The sequence below is a fragment of the Columba livia genome, chromosome 3 (genome assembly GCF_036013475.1).
Source record: "Columba livia isolate bColLiv1 breed racing homer chromosome 3, bColLiv1.pat.W.v2, whole genome shotgun sequence".
Lineage (NCBI taxonomy): Eukaryota > Metazoa > Chordata > Aves > Columbiformes > Columbidae > Columba > Columba livia.
The window spans coordinates 22,207,659-22,226,300 of NC_088604.1; the positions used below are offsets into that span (position 1 = coordinate 22,207,659).

Consider the following 18,642-nt stretch of genomic DNA (forward strand, 5'->3'; position numbering starts at 1 on the left):
TTTTGACCTGCCATACACTTTAAAACCTCCTACATGGTACTTACGTACTGTGACAAAATGACAAAACGATCCATTTTAGCTTCAATGATTTAAAAGCCCTGAAAGACCTGTGAAATTATACTTTGAAAGCAGAATTAATACCAAACCTTGGAAGCAGAATTAATACCAAACAACACTGCTTACATTTCTGTAGGTTCACTAGTGTAGTTCTTGAATTCTGTTTTAAGTCCAGTGCCATTTATAACCAATTTCTCATACTTGCACTCTCAGCCCTTCTTAAGTTTTTTAATCCAAGTATTGGGAATGTATTAGTATTTGTCTTTCATGTAGAAAATCAGGTTTTAGGTGTTCTTTGGGTTTCTTTTTCTGTTTTTTGTTTTAACATTTAACAGTATTTTATTTTATTTTGTTTTGTTTTGTTTTGTTTTGTTGTTGTTTTGTTTTTCTTCTTTGTATATCTTCTGGGATGTAGAAGTGCTACATTCCTCTAGCACTAATCAGTCTCTCTTGTATACCCGTTTTGGAGATTACAAAATGTATGCATAGACTGTGCCAAATGTCTTCTAACTTTTCCTTTTTGAAAGGCATTATCTGATAGAAAACTCCTGGGCTTGCCTCATGGAAACGTTTCATTGCCTACACTTTTAATGATTTTTTCTTTCCCTTTAAGTACTTATGTAGATTATTTTTCCCCACTAGCTTTTGCAAATCTAATGCACTTAGACAACTCAGCATGTTTAGTATAACAGGAGTTGTCCTAATATTTAGAAAGTTACTGAGTCAGCTTTGTCATATAAAGCTCAACTTGGTACTTCACATATCAATGTATAAACATAGTTATTTAGTCTCTCTGAAACCAGGCAGGGCATCAAAGTCTTGAAAGATTGCTTAATAGTAAGTGCTCAGATTTATCTGATAAAAGGAAAAAAAGACAGGAGAATGAATATGAAAAAATACTGTGGCTTGGCCAGTAGAAGATAATGAATGATATATGAAAGACCAGGTCAAGCTGAGCAAAAACCTGAAAGCAATCTGACGTGAGTTAGAGGAAGGGAAGTGGATGCTGAGGTGAAAATGAAAGAAAATTATCTTTTGTTTAGAAACACCTGCTGATTCAAGAGCTTATATTCATCGAAATTTCAAGGAAAAAGCAAAGTCGCCAAAAAAACAGGGAAAGTGTGAGAGAACAGGCATTTCTAGAACAAGAGAAAGAATGAGATAAACTGAAAGAATCTGGCAACATGAAGAAGCAGCTTCCGAAAGACACATCATAACGTTTGACATGAATAGTGGTGTAAAGTGGAACAGTTTCAGTTTCATAGGATTTCTTGCCTTGCTCATGCAGAAAGCAGATTTAGAAAGGGACTGCAATAAAACTGACTAGATTTATTATTTTGCAGTTCACTTTTCAGGAAACTGATTTTTAAAAAGAAAAAATATTTTATTTTTTGGTGTAGTATTATTAAACTTCCGAGACTCCTCACGTGCCCAGTGTCTACCTCCAGAATTTCATCAGAAGATTTCACAAATGTCTCAACTTTACATAAACAGGTTATTTAGCGTATTTTAATTTCATCTATTGTATGGTTTACTGGTCTGGAAAATTTGATAGCTTTAAATTTCTGAATGTCATTACATCACTATATCATGATGTGTGCTATGTCATTGCTTCTCCTGAGTGATGGAATGCATATACTCCATGTTAATGCAAAATATGTATAAGTTTTAACTTTTCAAATGGGAAGAGATTGTGATTGAATGCATAGGTCAGATTCAACTAGACTCAACTACCAGCGATTTGCTGTCATGTATTGAAACTCTACCTACAAGTAACAATTTTTGAGAGGTTAAATAAGTATAAATACCTAATGGCTGTCTGCATTAACCATATCCTTAATTTGGAAACTGGTTTTTCTGTATGGTCTGTTTCAGACACATAGGAAAGAGTTATACTCACCTTTTGAGCTAGCAGGAGAGAAATCAGCTCTGGCCCAGAGTTGAGGCTTTAGAATAGCAGAGGCTCAAGAATAGTACTGGACTAACCACAGGTCCACAGATCCTGGATATGTGCAGGCTTTAGTTCTGACAGACCTCAAATAAACAAATATCCTTTAAAAAAAATCAGTTAGAATTAAAACTTTTAAGCAAGTTTTAGATTTCAGGCCATCCCCATGTACCAAAAGACAAGCCAGCAGGGAAGACAATTGACCTGGCTTAACAGAGAACTATGGCTCTCAAGTAACAATTGGCAGGACGAGATGAAACAGCTTCTGGTTTAAACATTAGGAAAAAAAATCTTCACTAGAAGAGTTATCAGGCATTGGAACAGGCTGCCTAGGGAAGTGATTGAATAACCATCCCTGGAGGTGTTTAAAAGACTTGTAGATGTGGTACATAAGGACATGGTTTAGTGCTGGGCTCGGGATTGTTAGGTTAAGGTTAGATTTGATGATCCTAAACATCTTTTCCAACCTAAATGATTCTATGATTTTAAGGACGTGATTGTTCAGTGATCAGCCATCCATCATTTTAAAAGTGATCCTGATCTTAAAAACGTATGCAGACATGCTAAGTTAAAGTGCATTAGGAAATTACTTCTTTCACCTCTTTATGGCTAAAGTAGCCACAGAAGGGGAAGTTGCTGGGCAAAGTATGAAAATACTGATGTTTCTGAGAAACTTTTTCATTTCTATGTGCAAGTTCATTTTACATATGTACACACTGAACTCCAGTGCTGTTTAGGAGCTATAGCCTTCCCAGTTACAGTGTGCCTGTAGATATAATGTGCCTTCCTCCAAGCACTGGGATTATTACATGTGGTGAGAACAGCATTCCTGTGGCAGTCCTCTGAGAAATCCTGGCTCAGCCTGGGGCAGTAAGGCTGTGATGAACTGCAGTACACCTACCAGTGATGACAGGTGTCTTCCATCACTGCTATCAAGTGCTAGTGAATGCAGAGTGGGTGCTGCTGCCACTGTCAGTGCTGTGTCCATCTCTGCAGGGAACTGGCGCTGGGATTTCAGCCATAAGGTACTTTAAGCTTCCTGATGAGAGCTACTTTGGAAAACATAAGTGTTCTGATCTTGAGGTGGCTGCATGCGGCTGTAGGTTCTACAACACATTTTAAGATGTTATTTAAAAAACCCTGTGTTGAGTTTGGATAAACCAGTCCTGAGGCCATGATTATACTAGGAAGCGTGAAGCAGGCAGCTTGCTTGAGATCAGCAAAATGAGAAAATGAATTAATGATGGCTTTCAAAATGTAAGGAAACTGTTTTGGCATTTTTTTTTTTTAATTTTTAATTAGTGGTTGTTTTCACTTAGTTTTTTTAAAGTGAGGTGGAGTAAAGAAACGAGGAAAACATAAGTTCTGGAGGAAGAGAAGCGGATCGTGATCTAGTTAAGCTGGCCAGGGTCAGTAGATCCCAGGCGTTTCTATTCTGAAGTATGTTACCCACTATGGACCTACTAAAGGAGCTCAGTCAAGTCAAAATAAACCTGGAGGATATGTTTACAATTAGCTCTGTCCAGTATCCCAAATACTTTTTGATATAAAGTTTTTATACTTTTTTTTTTTTTCAGTGTGATATGAACTTTTATTCTGTATAGAGGGTGATGACATTTTAACCAAACCCCCCTACTAGATACAGCTTCAGGAACACAGAAATGTAATTATTCTAAGGAAACTAAGGACAATGTGTTTAATTAGTATTTGCTATTCAAGGGAAGGGGATGCTAAAAAGTTACCTCTATGTTAAGAAAGCTTTTTGTTTTAATAAGATTCTTTAGTGAATCTGGAAGTGTATTTTCTTCCTTTATCATGTCATTTTGAACATAATCTTATAAGGATAATACGTATTTGGTAGTATAGCCACCTCCTATGATTATCACAACTACCATGTAAGGATAAGTTTGTATCTGGAATAACAGGATTTTAGGTCTCCCACTAACTTCTTCTGTTAAAGCACATCATGTACCTGGGTAGGGGCTGCGTTGCATAAAAGTGCCTCCTGAGTGAGCTCGTGTGAGTGATTTCTATAGGTCCCTAGGTATATGGAGAGCAGGTTATAAGGATACTGCAAGCTGCAGAGAGCAGCGTGCAGCATCTCCCTGGCACTGATAAACTCCTGATACTGACAGCCTGGGATAAACTCGGGGCACCAAAATTTGGCCACATATGGTCACAGGCCCATCAATGGCCAGTTGTATAAATGGGACCATGTGCAAGAGGGTGCTGCTGCTACATGCAGCCAGGCTGCAGGATCACACATATACCTGATGAAAGGAAAGACCCTTTGAGGGACTTTCTGGACACGCCCCTAAGAGCCCTGTGTGCTGTTACAACCCTGCAGCTCTGCACAAACAGCTGGGGTTGGTCTCCCAGCCCTGCACTGGTGGATAACTGTGGGTGTGCAAGTACAAGGATGAGCTTGTGCAAGCAGACTCGCATGGGCAATGAGAATGGTTACCAGGTATTAATAATTACAGATGGATTGTATTAATGAGAGCAGCCTTATTAATTAAAGCTCTCCTAATCAATAGTTTTGGTGATCTGTCTCCCTCAATTCAACCTCCTCATCAGGAAAAATGCATTTATTTCTCCTGGTCTGTCAATACTGGAGCCATATGCAGCCCGTGGGTTGTTTCAACAACTGGTGGTATCTCACAGAATCACAGAATGGTTGAGGTTGAAAGGGACTTCTGGAGGTCATCTGGTAAAAATCCCCTGCTCAAGCAGGGCCACTCAGAGCAGGGTGCTCCATGACCATGTCCAGATGACTTTTGAGCATCTCCAGGAAGGGAGACTCCGCAAACTCCCTGGGCAACCTGTGCCAGTGCTCAGTGACACACACACACACACACACACACACACACACACACATGCACAAGTGTTTCCTGGTGTTCAGATGGACCCTTCTGTGTTTCAGTTTGTATCTGTGGTCCAAATGCTTGCTGGAATAACATGAAATCAGAAAATCAGAAGGCAAAATGTATGGTTGCCAGCATCATCCTATATCATTATCTTATGATTTTAAGAGAGCTGAGGAAATGATCAGCAAGTTTTTGCACTAGAGACTGAGAGGACAAAGTTTATTCTCTAGGAGATACTTTAACTAGCCGTTTCAGAGATCTGAGGCAATCAAATTTACCAGCCACGAAACAGCTAATATCCCATGCCTAAATCATTCCTGTATTAGTCTTCTGACTGTCTCAGTTCCACATCCATACATGCAGATTATTTTCCTTAGATATTCTTGTGGTGAGATTCAGCTCCACATACCTACACTATACGTTATGCAGGTACCTATCTAAGCTCCCACTATAGTTATTAGAGATCTTGTCATTGGAAAGAGCTGTTCCAACTATTCATCTGACCAAGTGTGATTTCTACTTTTTGGTGTAATTAATTGACTCAATTTCAACTACTTCTTCATTGGAGCTAATGGAAGCTCAGACACCTTGCTTACATATAGACACCTCTACTGAAAAGTAAACTTGAATCCCAGTCTTGGTGATAACATGGAAAAGAAAGCTGGTAAAATGAAACCCTGGTTAACACTGTAGGTGGGATCTACCTGTCTCAATATGATCTAATTTTTTATCAACAGATTGATCGTATCAAGTTGAATCAGAGAAATAAATAGGCTTTGTAGTGTCATATTGCTAAGTCTTAATAACTAACTAACTGTTCAGCTATTATTTTTTTTTCTTTGAATGATCTCCAAGAGTAAAAATAAATTCCAGCAACCAATGCAAGTGAGCAGTGGATTTGTAAGGTGATGATTGTACTATTATGAATTCCTGACTCCAACATGTATGCTGTTTCTTTTTTTTTCTTCTAATCAGGGAAATTTTCATAGAAAATATTTACATTCTCATTAAAATTATAATTGTGCTGTTAACAGGATTGGTGGCAAATGAAAGCAATGCTGTATAAATGCTAATAAGAAAGAGCCTGAAATCAGTTTTAGCACAGTAGGTTAGGGGCGCAGTGGCAGGATAATAATAAATAGTGCAGACCCAAGTCTAGGCAACAGGACTTTGTGGAGAGTTGCTTCTACTGCAAAACAGCTTTTTAGTGAATAATGAACATAATTTCCAAAGCCGAAGGAAACTTTCCCCCTCTAGAGGCTAATGCAAAGAACTGCTTACCTACTACTAGTTTAGCCCCTGCCTTCAGTTTTGGGTAGTACCAAATTAAACCCCATATCCGGGTGCGGCCAAAGTCACAACCCAATTCCAGACCTAGGAGTTATATGCCAATAGTTTTCACTGACCTAATTGTCAAAACTACATTGTAACTTCTGGTTAATGAAAGTCATCTTGCATCTTCATCCACGGCAGCTTATGTCAGCTCTTTACTTTCTTCTTTGTGACCAGCCTTTTTATTTCTCTCCCTTCATATTCCCAGTTTTATGACGGGCTAGACCTCACTGCTCTCTTTTTGTTTGAAGAAGACACAAGCTTTGCAGAATTCATGGTCCGGGTGTTGTGCACATCCACAATGGCTCCTGAGTTCTGCTGCCCAGTTGTGGGCTTTTAGTGAAATAAGATTGAGTCTAACTGTGGAAGTTTAGCAAAGCAGAGACACTCATTTCCTGCTGGCGATATCTGTTCAACACTGAGAAGCAGGAAGAAATCTAGTACTTTCAAAAGAGCATGATTTAGCACTCATTTAGCTTTTCCTAACCTTTCTAAGCAAGTATGAGCTCCTAGAGACGGTTTGGTATTTCATCATCTATCTGACAGTGCCATGGAAAACCCTTAATGGTAAAATACTTCAATGTGCTCTGCACCTTAAATAAGTTTTCCCATGCACTGTAAAAATCATCCCTTCCATTCATTTGGGGCTGGTACTCTGCCAACGCGTGGCAGTGGCAGCTATGCCGTACTTTGAAATTTTCCTGTAAGCACAGCGCTCAGAGCACCGTGCGAGTGGAAGTCAGAGGTTGTGTACTGGGTTGTGCAGTGTACGCTGTTTTGGAAATTGGAGGAACAGGGCCCTGGGGGCAAGACAGAAACAGGACTCCATCTTTGCTAATCAGCGCTAGGAAAAAACAATTAGCTTATTGGCATGGAAAGCTTGTACCATCTCCAACGTCTGTTTTGCACCGAGCTAATGAAATGAATGTGGCGCACCAAAGATGCTGCCTGCTGAGAAGGACATCCTCTCTCCCTTTTTAAAAATCTTGCTATGCAATGTAACTGTAAGTCAGCTTTATCATCAAATTGCTGTTTTTTCTACTTAAATCAATGACTTATAGTATGAATCAGGTATGGATTGCATGAATATAATTCATTGCCAATTGATGCTAGCTATTTTGCCTTAAAAAGGGGATGTAAATGTGTTTCATTTGTTAAGTCCACTTTTATCTCATATTCCTGCTCTTTGCTTAGAAAGTCTTATATATGAAAATAAAAGTGCATGGTGCCAAATCAGGGCAATTCATTAAATGAATGGAATGGAGGAAAATTGGATTCCACCTGACCAGGCTTAGTTAATTGAAAATCAGTCAAAGAAACTGCAAAGTCTTCTGAACAATAACAGGAGATGTTGATCTTTCTCCTGCCCTTGGAGTCCATAGAAGAGTAGAAGAAATCTTATGGCAGAGACTGAATACGCTGGTTGTTTCAGTCACAGCAAAGGTTTCATTCCATTATAACTGCAGTAATTGCATGTATTGAAGTCTAGCAGGGAAATGCTGCACACTGTATTTATCTTTATATGGGAAACTTTACATTGCCTGCCTATGCACTGTCAGCTCATATCATTCTTTGTGAAACATAATGATGGAATCGGGGCATGTGGATCATGATTTGTGGGTTCAATATGCCATAAACTCTTCTGGTTTCAGCTAGCAAAGTAGATCTGATTTTATTTAAGAGTTCTCACAGGACACATGCTCAGGTGACAAACAATCTTGTTTTCAGTTGGTGCAGGTCAGCTTGCACAAAAATAAACATATCCACAATTTATATCATTAGCTTAACACAGAGTATTACAATGTAGTGCTGTATTATGCTGGAACAAGTACCTCATCAATTTGCATTAACTTATCAACATCAGTTTCAGAATAGCATTTCCGAATAGTGATTTCTGCTGCAAGTCATAATATGTACATGCACTTTTCAGAAACAAGTCACGCTTTTTTGGTTGTGCTTTTTTGTTGGTTTGTTTTGTTGTTGTTTGTTTTCTTTTTAGTGGTGGTGGGGTATTTGTTGTTTTGGTTTTTGTTTTGTTTGCGTTTTGCTGATGGTGGTGTTTTGTTGTTTGTTTTTTTTTTAATCGAAGTGTCTGAGTAGATATTGTTCTGTTGCTATAGGAAGAAGGGTTTCTCTTTTATTCCTGTTCTTTTTCTTGGATTTTAAGGTTTTGTCTCAGGATACTTTAATTAATAAAATTATGTAGAACTTCTTATTGCTGTGATAGGATGGGCAGCCACAGTGTACACAGCATGTACACAGCATGTACACAGTGCCATCAGTTTGGGCAATTCAAGTATTTCATGTTTTTTTGGGATGATCCAGAATTGCATGGCGGCTGCTTCTGTCTCTGCTTTCAGAGAGTAGTCAACACATAGCTCGATACTCTGTTTATGCATAATCTGGTTTTGGTGGGGTTTTTATGTGCTCCTAGCAGGCAACAACATTCATCTGTCTCTCAGGCTTTGGAAGGAAAAATGCTGAGTTTAGTTTTTCTTACTGCTGTATTTATGATGAAGTTTAGTATGATAGAACTTAAAGACCCCACATACTGTGCTGGCTAATGCATTGTGTTCACCACCTTGGATTTTGGAAAGCAGTTCTGTCTAGTACATTTATCACATTTTGGGTTGTTTTTCTCCGGTGTTCACTTACAACATTAAGCATGTTCTCAGTCCTCAGTAAATTTGTCTCATTTAAACAGCTATAAATTATTAAAGTCAAGCACACTTTCCTCTTGTCTTCCAGTAGAAGAAGTTGTATATACAGGAGTTCATCATGAGTAAATGTTTTTCCAATAGTTTTTAGAATCAGTTATTGTATTACAAGCAGCTCAGGATTCCTGTTGCATAAACCATTAATCCAGAATCTTGTATCTGTTGATGGTTGCTATCAGGAAACAAAATCCTTGTTTAAAGATGAAGTGATTTAGACACAGTACTAGAAGTTTCTAATAAAGTGCCTAGATTGCCCAACTGCCTTTTGCCAGGCACTGCTAATGAATACATTCAGTTCCTATAAATGCAGGGTGAGCTCTTGTGTACACGTATCAGGGTAAATTAGCCATCCACAGTCTGCCTGTTGTGCTTTTCCAAGAGAACGTGGCTACTGCATCCCTCTGCCATCCCCCCGTGAGGTGACAGAGGAACAGTCTGAGGGTCACAGACGTTATCTCGGTGAGCTGACTGGGAACTGGTGGAATGCTCCGAGCAACAGGGATTGTTTTCCAGATGCACTCAAATCAGTACCTATGAAGGGCTTTTTTGGACATGTATGTCTGAGAATTAGCCTTACACCTCAGTAGTGCAACAGCAGTCCTAGCTCATATTGTGACCACGCTTTCTCAGAACTGACTACTCTTTTAGTCCTGGTTACAGATTTACAAGTGTATCACTGAGTATAACTCGTCAAAGTTACTAAATATATCTCTGTTAAGAACATGGAATTTCCAAAGGTGGGGCAAAGCCCTTCAAAGATGACATTCTGAATTCTGGCTGCAGTACGAGTTGGTGAGTTGTCATTCTGGTGCCACCGGTGCCACTGCTGCACCTGCCTGCTATCTCTTCAGACCAGTGAAGCCCTTGTAATGTCAGCAGGAATACTGCCAGCTATCTTCTCTTTTAAAACAACTAATTAAAAAAAAAAAAAAAAGGAAGAATGAATGAAAACTAGGATAGACAAAATTTGGTCTTTTATTTGTTATGTTATTAAGAAAGAAAATCTTCTTAAAATGATATAATGTAAAAAGCATTCTGTAGATTTCTAATTATTGTTCTTATGTACAAACTCAGAACAAATGCTTATAGTCCAAATATAAGCTTCTGAAAGCTGAGATTCATTAACATTAAAAATACAGTAAAATTCCTATTTAATTGTGGTTTGTCTGTCTTAAACAGTAAAGTAAATTATCTTCTCGTAGTGTTCAAGACTTTCATCTTTAGATTCTATTTTACATCTTTACAAAACTAGGGAGAGGAAAAACTCCATAATATAATGCTAAGTCTTCTTTTTTTGCTTTCATATATATATGATTTGATGTTGGTGATAATGTGATATTTGGTGCCAGGTTTTGTTTTGAATTTTTTTTTTAATATTCAATTAGTGTTAAAGATTGTTTTTTCACTGTTTTAATTTCAGATTTGGATTCTCTAACAGGGCATGCATTTCCAGGTAAAGTGGACAGTTAGATTAGATTATGTTATTTGTTTGTTTTCTATTGAGTTTGCTGGGTTTTCTTTTAGAGGGGGTAAAATTTAATTCTGACCGCATTTTGTTATATGTCAAATTTGTACTGTTAGGGTTTTTAACATTTCAGATAAATGAAGAAGAGGTAGCTATTACATGCTCTAGTTTAAAGAATAGAATTTAAAATGTGCTTTAAATGTTAACTGTAGTATATTTAATATTAGGCAAATCAAGGGGGGAGAAGTATTAATCATAACAAAATCATAACAGAAATTGTAGCAAAATTATTTTTGGTTAATTCAAAATTACACATCATTCTGTAAAGAAGAAAAACCAAGTATCTGGTAATGTCTAAGGAAAGCTAAGATTCGAGAAATAAAATACTGAATTTCCAGTTCTCTTACTAGAAATTTATAGGAAGCAGGTTAGCGGGATTTGAACAGTAAGAACATAATTTTCAGTAAAGAATCAAGAAAGGATGAGAAAACAATTATGTTAATTCTTTGAATTCTACTGTACACATCCATTTTTTTTGCTGCATGGAAATTAACTTTAAAAATAGTCCGCTCAATTAAAAAATATAGAATCTTACCACTGTAATTACTTAACAATTCAAACATACTGATTCAGGAATTTTTTAGCAGAAATAAAAGAGCAGAGAATTTAATGCTCAGTGATGACGTGAACTTCTGTGTTACTTGGGTAAAAATTTTGGCACAGGAGGAATAGAAATGAGCACTCTGCAAGATATGGTAAATCTCAGCTGCAAATATGCAGACACTTCCTGTACTCAAAATGTTCTTGAATAATCCTTCAAATGAAGAGGTTGTGAAAATGAAGGCATAATATTGTATCCCAAAGAGATTTAGTTGAAATTTGTGATGATATTTATCATTAGAACAATATTAGTCTTTATTATATAATTGGCTTCTAATGTGCCTATTGCATAATATAATATTCCTCCTTCAGTTTTTGTTTAAAAGAGTATTCTATAAAAATCATAGGACAGTAGATTTATTTGAGGTTTCCCAAGCATTTCTGCACTGTGGGCATTAGGTAAAGAATCTCAGTAGAACAAATGACCAAAAAAAGATTCAAATTCATTATCATTAAATTTGTGTGCAGTGCGGAGCAGATCTGGGTCCGGGGTCTGTCAGAGCTGTTTGTCCCTAAATACAGCAGCAGACCAAGTGATGTCTGTTTGAGAGGTCAGAAGACTCTAACTGCAGATTTTGCCGTTTTCATCCCAGATGAGGAGATTCTTATCCTGAGTAGTCTGATTTGGTTTGAGTAAGAATACTCATGGAATAATGTATTGGATAATAGGGCCATCTTGTAAATATGATATTCACAATTGCTGTCAAATATATGCATGTATCACCAAGATAGACATTGAGACAAGCAGTATCAGTGTATCTTTTTTTTTTTCTCCTTTTTAAAAATTGAGTCTGCTTTTGTTTTTACATTAATATTTTGTTTTACTAGATAGTGCCATCACAGTGTGTCCCATTCTTACCTTGAAATATGACAGTCTTAACATAATGATAATGACTGATAATGACAACACAGTCTTCTGTGTGCTTCAGAATTATGGTAAAGAGAAGTCATCCTTATTCTGCATGGAAAATGTCCTGAACTGCAGGACAGGTGAATTATATGCCTTTGTTGCATTCCAGGTGTAGCTGTGCACAACTGCACCAAACGGCCCATTATTTAGCACAGACAGAAATATCTTTGAATTTAACTCACTGTCAAAGGGATGTAGGATAATAGTATAGGTAGCTGAGAAGAATAAAAGCCTGGAAATGTGGACTTGACTTAAACAGACCTTTATTTGGAGACTCACAGTATGGACATTCCACTATGCAGCTCACAGAAATCACTAGAGGAATCATTTGTCATTTTACACTTTATTTGACAGAGTTGAGAAATACTCTTCTCACACAAAACTGTAAAAGCAGCAGAGTGTCCTGTCTTCAGCTTTACTTGCATTTAATAATTAAGTCGTGACAGTATTCTGCTAAAATAGTGCAGATTGTATAGTTACAGATGTACGTAATTATACTGGAAAAGAGAACACTAAATCCATCCTGATACCGGTGTCAAACACGATAACTTTAGTTACGCTAAAGCATGTTGATTTTCAGGAGAGATAAAAGATCAAGGTGTTACTTACGCTTCTTCAATAGCAATTAGTTAATTGGATGAGATACCTCCAGATGATCATAGTGTATTAACAGGTGATTTGGAGCTCACACTGAACAAACAGACAAACTCAAATGAGATTTCTATTTATCTCACCTTGGGAAAAGCACTCCCTTTGAGCCAACCCAGCAGGATTCTATTAACAAGACCACTAAGGGTTTGATGAGCCACGAGTTCTTCACTGGCCCCTTGGCCAGAGCTCTGCAGTGGCAGAGCGTGGAGCGGCTCCTTTCCCAAAGTCCCGTTGCTGTGTTAGTGCGATGCTCATCCCAGACCCTCAGCTGGGTGCACAGACCAGACCTGGTTCTGCACTGACCTAATCACACCCTCCCCAGGTCAGAGGTGGTTTGCATCCAGATGGCTTCACATTCAAAGTGAGCTCACTTTAGGATGTGGCTGCTTGGTGAATTCCAGGCTGAGAAAAAGTATTTTCCCTGTCACCACTGACCACCTGCTCCTCCTGTGTTTTCTGTAGACATGGGCAGTCTCTGCTACTTCAGAGACAGATCAGGATATAAACCACACCAAAGTATCTGTCTGGTTGTTATGTGAAAGGAAAAAGAAATTCTTTATAACCCTTACAGTTGATCAGCTGAAACCCTAAAGTATGAGATTTGATTATAGTCATTGTCTTAATGCAGAACTGCAAGTGTTATGGGCATGTTGAGAACTTCCAGAAGCTGGATTAAAGCATCTCTTTTACAATGATATCTAATCTCGTCCTAAAGCTCCAAGCAATGGCGAGTCCACCAGCTCCCCTGGTAAGCCATTCCAATATTTAATTACCCTTAGTGGTAGGAAATTGCGATGTTGTGGAAAGGTTGAATTTGTCTCATTTCAGCTGCCAGTCTTCCTTTTGCTATGCCTTTGTTAGTAAGACTGAAAGTCTCCCTTTTTCACATTTGTTTTCTGAACAAGTGTCTATGAAAAACTGCATATTTGCAGCGACCTGTTGAAAAGCCTATGCACACAGAAGCTTGTGTACCTTTTCTGGCTATACCAACTGGCCTAATGAGTTATTGCATTGATCTGCAAACCTATCATCTTCCCTATCTTTAAACTATCACAGTTTTAACACCCCTGTGACTACTAAAATTTATATATAGTAGTCAGGCACCTTTCAGCTTTTGTTCTGGTGAACCAGATGTGTTGTACTCTCTAAGGCTCACACTGTAAGACTGGTTTTCTGAGAGCTGTCCTAGGAACTCTCTTCATTTTTTCAAAACCTAGGAGAACTGTAGAGAATATGAACATGTACAAATTTTGAAAATGCTGTATGTAGAAGCAGAGTAATTGTCTTTGTCAAGCAGTCCAAGTGGTGATCCCAACATTTACCTGATAGAACAGGAACAAATGTTTTTCCCCTAACTTCTTCCAATCTGCTGGTACCTGGGTGGGCACCTAATTTTGGATGATCGTTATTCCAAAGAGGAATGTGTCACTAGGGAAAAGGATGGGGAAAAAAAAAGGTCAGAGACTTCAAAGCATGTGAGGATATGAAATTTCCTCCTTGTTTTCAGTAACCTGCTAAACAGAAAATGTGATGCTGGAAGTCTCTGTAACCAAAGGCTTTTCCCCAGTATTCTTAACCAAGCTACTCTTCTTTACTCAGATAACTATGTTCCTTCATAAACCCACCTTTGTCTTCATGAGAGAACATAGAGAGATCTGGGTTTTAGGACTACAATTTTCTGTCTGACAGATAAGTGTTCCACAAAACTGGGCAGATTATAATGAATTTAGACCATTCCTTAGGTCTTTACCTCACAGAACAGAATCTCCCATGATGTAGGTCTAAGTCCTTTGTTCCCCCATGTTCCCAGTCTTCTATTTGTTTGCTTTAAAACATATTTTGGTGACAGTAGCTTGTCAAAAACAATTAGAATCATAGAATCATAAAATCATTTCATTTGGAAGAGATCCCCAGGATCATTGAGTCCAACCTAATTCTAGCACTAATCCACGTCCCTAAGTACCTCGTCTAAATGCCTGTTAAACACCTCCAGGGATGGTGACTCCATCATTGACCTGGGCAGCCTGTTCCAATGCCTGACAACCCTTTCCAGGAAGAATTTTTTTCCTAATATTCAATGTAAACCTCCCCTGGCACAACTTGAGGCCATTTCCTCTTGTCCTGTCTCTACTTGGGAGAAGAGACCAACACCCTCCAAGCAAAGGCACCAAGGTACTTGCTGCTACACTAAATTATGCCACATTCGAGTACACCCCTCAAACCACATCCCTATACCTAATACCTTGTATTGGCTCACTGAAAAAATTAAGAATGTACCTTTAACACATAGGAGCTCGGTGGAGAGGGTAGTTAATAGCAGTTGTCTGGTTTGCTTTTCAATGGCTGTGAAGCATGCCCATGAATTCCTGTTGTGGATCACATATGTATTAATTAGATGCCACCTTAGTTACAAATCTACAGTAGATAATCCAAATGCACGTTCTGCCTCTTTGTTGAATTTTCTTTTAATTCTGCTTTAGCATGGAGTGTTTTCTCCCTCCTTACTAGCAACTCAAAGTATCAAATCTCTTCAGAAGATCCACAGACTTTGTTTTTCATGCTGTTAATGATGAATACTGTTTTGTTGCAATTCATCTAAATATGTTTGAGGTTTTATGAAATACCTCCGGGACAAAGCTGTGGCTGGTTATTCTAACAGTTCCTCATTGTTTGCGATGTAATGCTAGATTACAATTTCAAAATATTTCTCTTTTTTGGTTCCTGAAAGTCATTTAATAGTCTAGGGAAAAGAGTATTGTCTCCAGCACTGTCGATAGACCTAAGATGGAGCTAAGTGGAATGGGCATTCTCAGGCTGTTTTATAATAGCTTGAGCTATGGTAGGAATTTGGCATGTGCAGTCCTATAGGAGGTATTTAGAGAAAGGGGTTTTCAAATGCTAATAAAATGTGAACACAAAATATCTATTCTAATTCCTGGGTGTATCTGATCAAGGCAGTTGGTTGGTGACCTGCTCATTTTCCAGCAGAAGTAACACTTGGTCCATATAATGAGCATCATTTCACAGGTTAGTTAATAGCCTACTCAACTGTGCACTTTCCTGTTCACAAATCTGCTGGGTCTAAAAGTTAAATGGTCATTTAATTCGTTACACCAGTACTGGGGCTTTGTGGCTGAAATCAAAGTTTATCTGAAGGTATCTGCTCAACCATATTATTTGCAGTTACTGTAGCACTGAGTCAGGAGCACAGGAAGTCCCATCTGCATCCTTTTTTTCTGCCTTTGCCCAAAGCATGTGTAAGGTTGGGTAGAATATTAATGAAAAATCGATGTTTTAGAACAAATAATGCTGAGAGGAATTTAGTCCAAGAGTATCAACAAAAGAATATCAAAGTTCAGTGTTATTTAATTAGAGTTGACAGATCTTTAAAGAACAAATTTGGATAAATTGTTATTTCACAGATGCTTTTGGCTAGCTATCCTCTTGATTTTATCAAGGGAAATGCCTGCCCAGTGAATTGAAATCTGGATAAATGATTTTTTTCTAACCTTTCTACTAAACTTTAGTCATATTTTTTAAATTATTCATTTATTGTTTTTTATGAATGCCAAGTTCAAAAGGAGCAGGATATTTCATTTTAGGCTGAAGACAAGCTTGATTAAAAACAAACAAACAAAAACATAAAATGAAAGCCAACAAACCATAAGGGAGTGGAGTATGATGAGCTAGTAAACAAAACAAAACAAAAAAGTCACTCGTGGTTGAGCTCCCTTTGTTCTTCCTGTTCTGTAAAATGGAATGGACAGAAATAAGCCTCCTTTTATCTATTACACTTCATCTGGCATAGGTCTTATCTGGCTTTACAACTTTTTTTAGTTCCAGTAATTTCTTATAGTTCTGTGCCTACCCCTTGAGTTTTTTGTCTCAGTTGAAACTTCTGCGAAGAAAGCTTGTGTGTACACTATATTTCTGTTGCCTTTAGAGTCCTGATTAGGATTTAACAGTGCATAGTCCTGCTGTTCAAAATATCAGGCTGCCACCAAGCATTACATACCAAATTGAAAAGTCTGATATGTGAATTTGCACCGGGGTGGAAAGACTAAAAAAAAATATCTCAAATTGACTGAAATTTACTTTGTGAATTCTTTTACTTCTGAGCTCTTTCAGGCACGCGAGTTTCCCATCTGGGTTGCTCCGGAGCCTTCTGTTACGGGTGGCCGAGCGATGAGGATCGCACGTCGCTGAGCAAACCTGTCCTGGGGTGGGGATGCCGGCGGCTCGTGCACAGTGTGGGGCTGGGACCTGCTCCAGGGCGCGGGCCTGGTCATGGAGCAACAAAGATGGGAAAACAGACTAACGTGGCTAATCAGGCGGGAATTTGACAGTTGTGTGAATCTCAGTCCTGTATTTAAAAAAAAATTATGTATCCTCAATTTCACCTGTTTATTTTCCACTTAAATATAAGCAAAACAGAAAAATGAAAAGGATACAAGCTTCTATTGAAAATGAGGTAATTTCAAAAGGACTTTTATATTCTATCTTTGAAATTAAGAGTTTCACGGAAACATATGATGCTGGTGCTTTACCATATAGGTTTATTTTACTCTTCAGGATTACTTGTTCTCATTTCATTGGTTCTTCACTATGATTTATAGTTGTTCAACCAGAACTGTATAAATAACTGTTGGTATAGAGGTACAGGTACTACTAACATAACATGAGTTATAAAATGTCTCAGTGAGTTCTGCACAATTCTGGATCTTGTTTAATATCAGGTTAAGAATTTAATTTTTAGTTCTGCTTTTCATTCATTCTTTTTGTGATATTTTATTAATTATTGGTTTTAAGTCCTGTGGGGTATGTCATGTTCAAAGTACAGGATGAATCAGAGTTATTATTATATATACCTCATTCATTACAACCAAACAGAATTTAAAAGAAATAAAAATTAAAAAAATATATATTTGTACTTTACTAGATACTGTAGAGCTACAAGATGTATCTCTGATTTGCAAATACATGAATTCATTACTTGATTCTTCTTTAATTAAACATTTCTCTTTAGAAAAATCTGAAACATAATTACTTGAGAGCCACAAGGGCGACAGCAATTATGATATTTGGTTTGTCAAATTATCCTGAACATTCTATTAAGGCAGCAATTTTTCTAGACTGTCATTCAACTCTTCGTGCTCTACATTCAGCCTGTGATGCTGATGTAAATTGTTTTGAACCTGTTATGCCACATAACATCTTAAATAGCCTCATCACTTCATAGTGTTAAGAGAAACAGACCAAATGAAGACTCTGAAATGTTAAATCTCCTAAAAGAAATACATTCAGGTGTTTTAAAACAGTTCTATAGTCCACAAGAACTCAGATGAAGAAAAATATTAAATTGGAATTATGGCCAAAGGCAAATTCTTAAGGAGAATAATTTAGATTTTGAATTGAAAGAAGACAACATCGTTGGCTCATGGCATAAATTTGACATGAATCTGCCAAAGTGTGGAGTTTTTAGAGACTGACATATCTGTGAAGTACTGTGTATAGTTATTGAGCTTTCCATTGGAGTGAGGGCCCTATATGTCGCCCAGACCCATCCCACAGGGAGGTCTGCTGCCTTCCTGGGGCCAGGGTGAGGGACATTAATAGAAGACTTCCAGAGCTAATTCAGCCCTCAGACTACTATCCCCTGTTAGTAGTCCAAGCTGGCAGCGAGGACATCAACAGAAGAAGTATCAAGATAATTAAAAAGGACTTTAAAGCACTGGGTCAGTCAGTTCATGGGACGGGAGCACAAGTGATATTTGCCTCAGTTCCTGTGCTAGCTGGGATGGATGAGGAACTAAATAAAGAGAGGAGCAGAAAAGCCCATCTCATCAACAGGTGGCTTAAGGATTGGTGTCACCGTCAAAATTTTGGGGTTTTTGACCATGGGCCAAGCTCCGTGGTACCCAGTCTCCTCAAATCAGATGGGCTTCATCCTTCTAGGGAGAGCAAGAGGACTATAGCCCATAAGTTGGCAGGGCTGATCAGGAGGGCTTTAAACTAGGTTTGAAGGGGGAAGGGAT

General features: G+C 38.0%; 1 protein-coding gene across 19 annotated transcripts in view; it reads left to right on the plus strand.

Annotated features, from left to right (window-relative positions):
* Positions 1–18,642, plus strand: part of DLGAP2 (DLG associated protein 2) — a 468,772-nt gene that overhangs the window by 295,078 nt on the left and 155,052 nt on the right. For 5 of the 19 annotated variants that reach the window (XM_065056017.1, XM_065056018.1, XM_021293529.2 and 2 more), the window contains one exon: positions 10,342–10,374. The exons of 9 other annotated variants lie outside the window; for them this stretch is intronic. In XM_065056017.1, the coding sequence (XP_064912089.1) occupies positions 10,342–10,374 (33 nt within the window). Of the gene's footprint in view, positions 1–10,341; positions 10,375–13,235; positions 13,356–18,642 lie in introns of all 19 variants that reach the window. 5 more of the 19 variants (XM_021293531.2, XM_065056028.1, XM_065056025.1 and 2 more) reach the window with 2 other exon arrangements.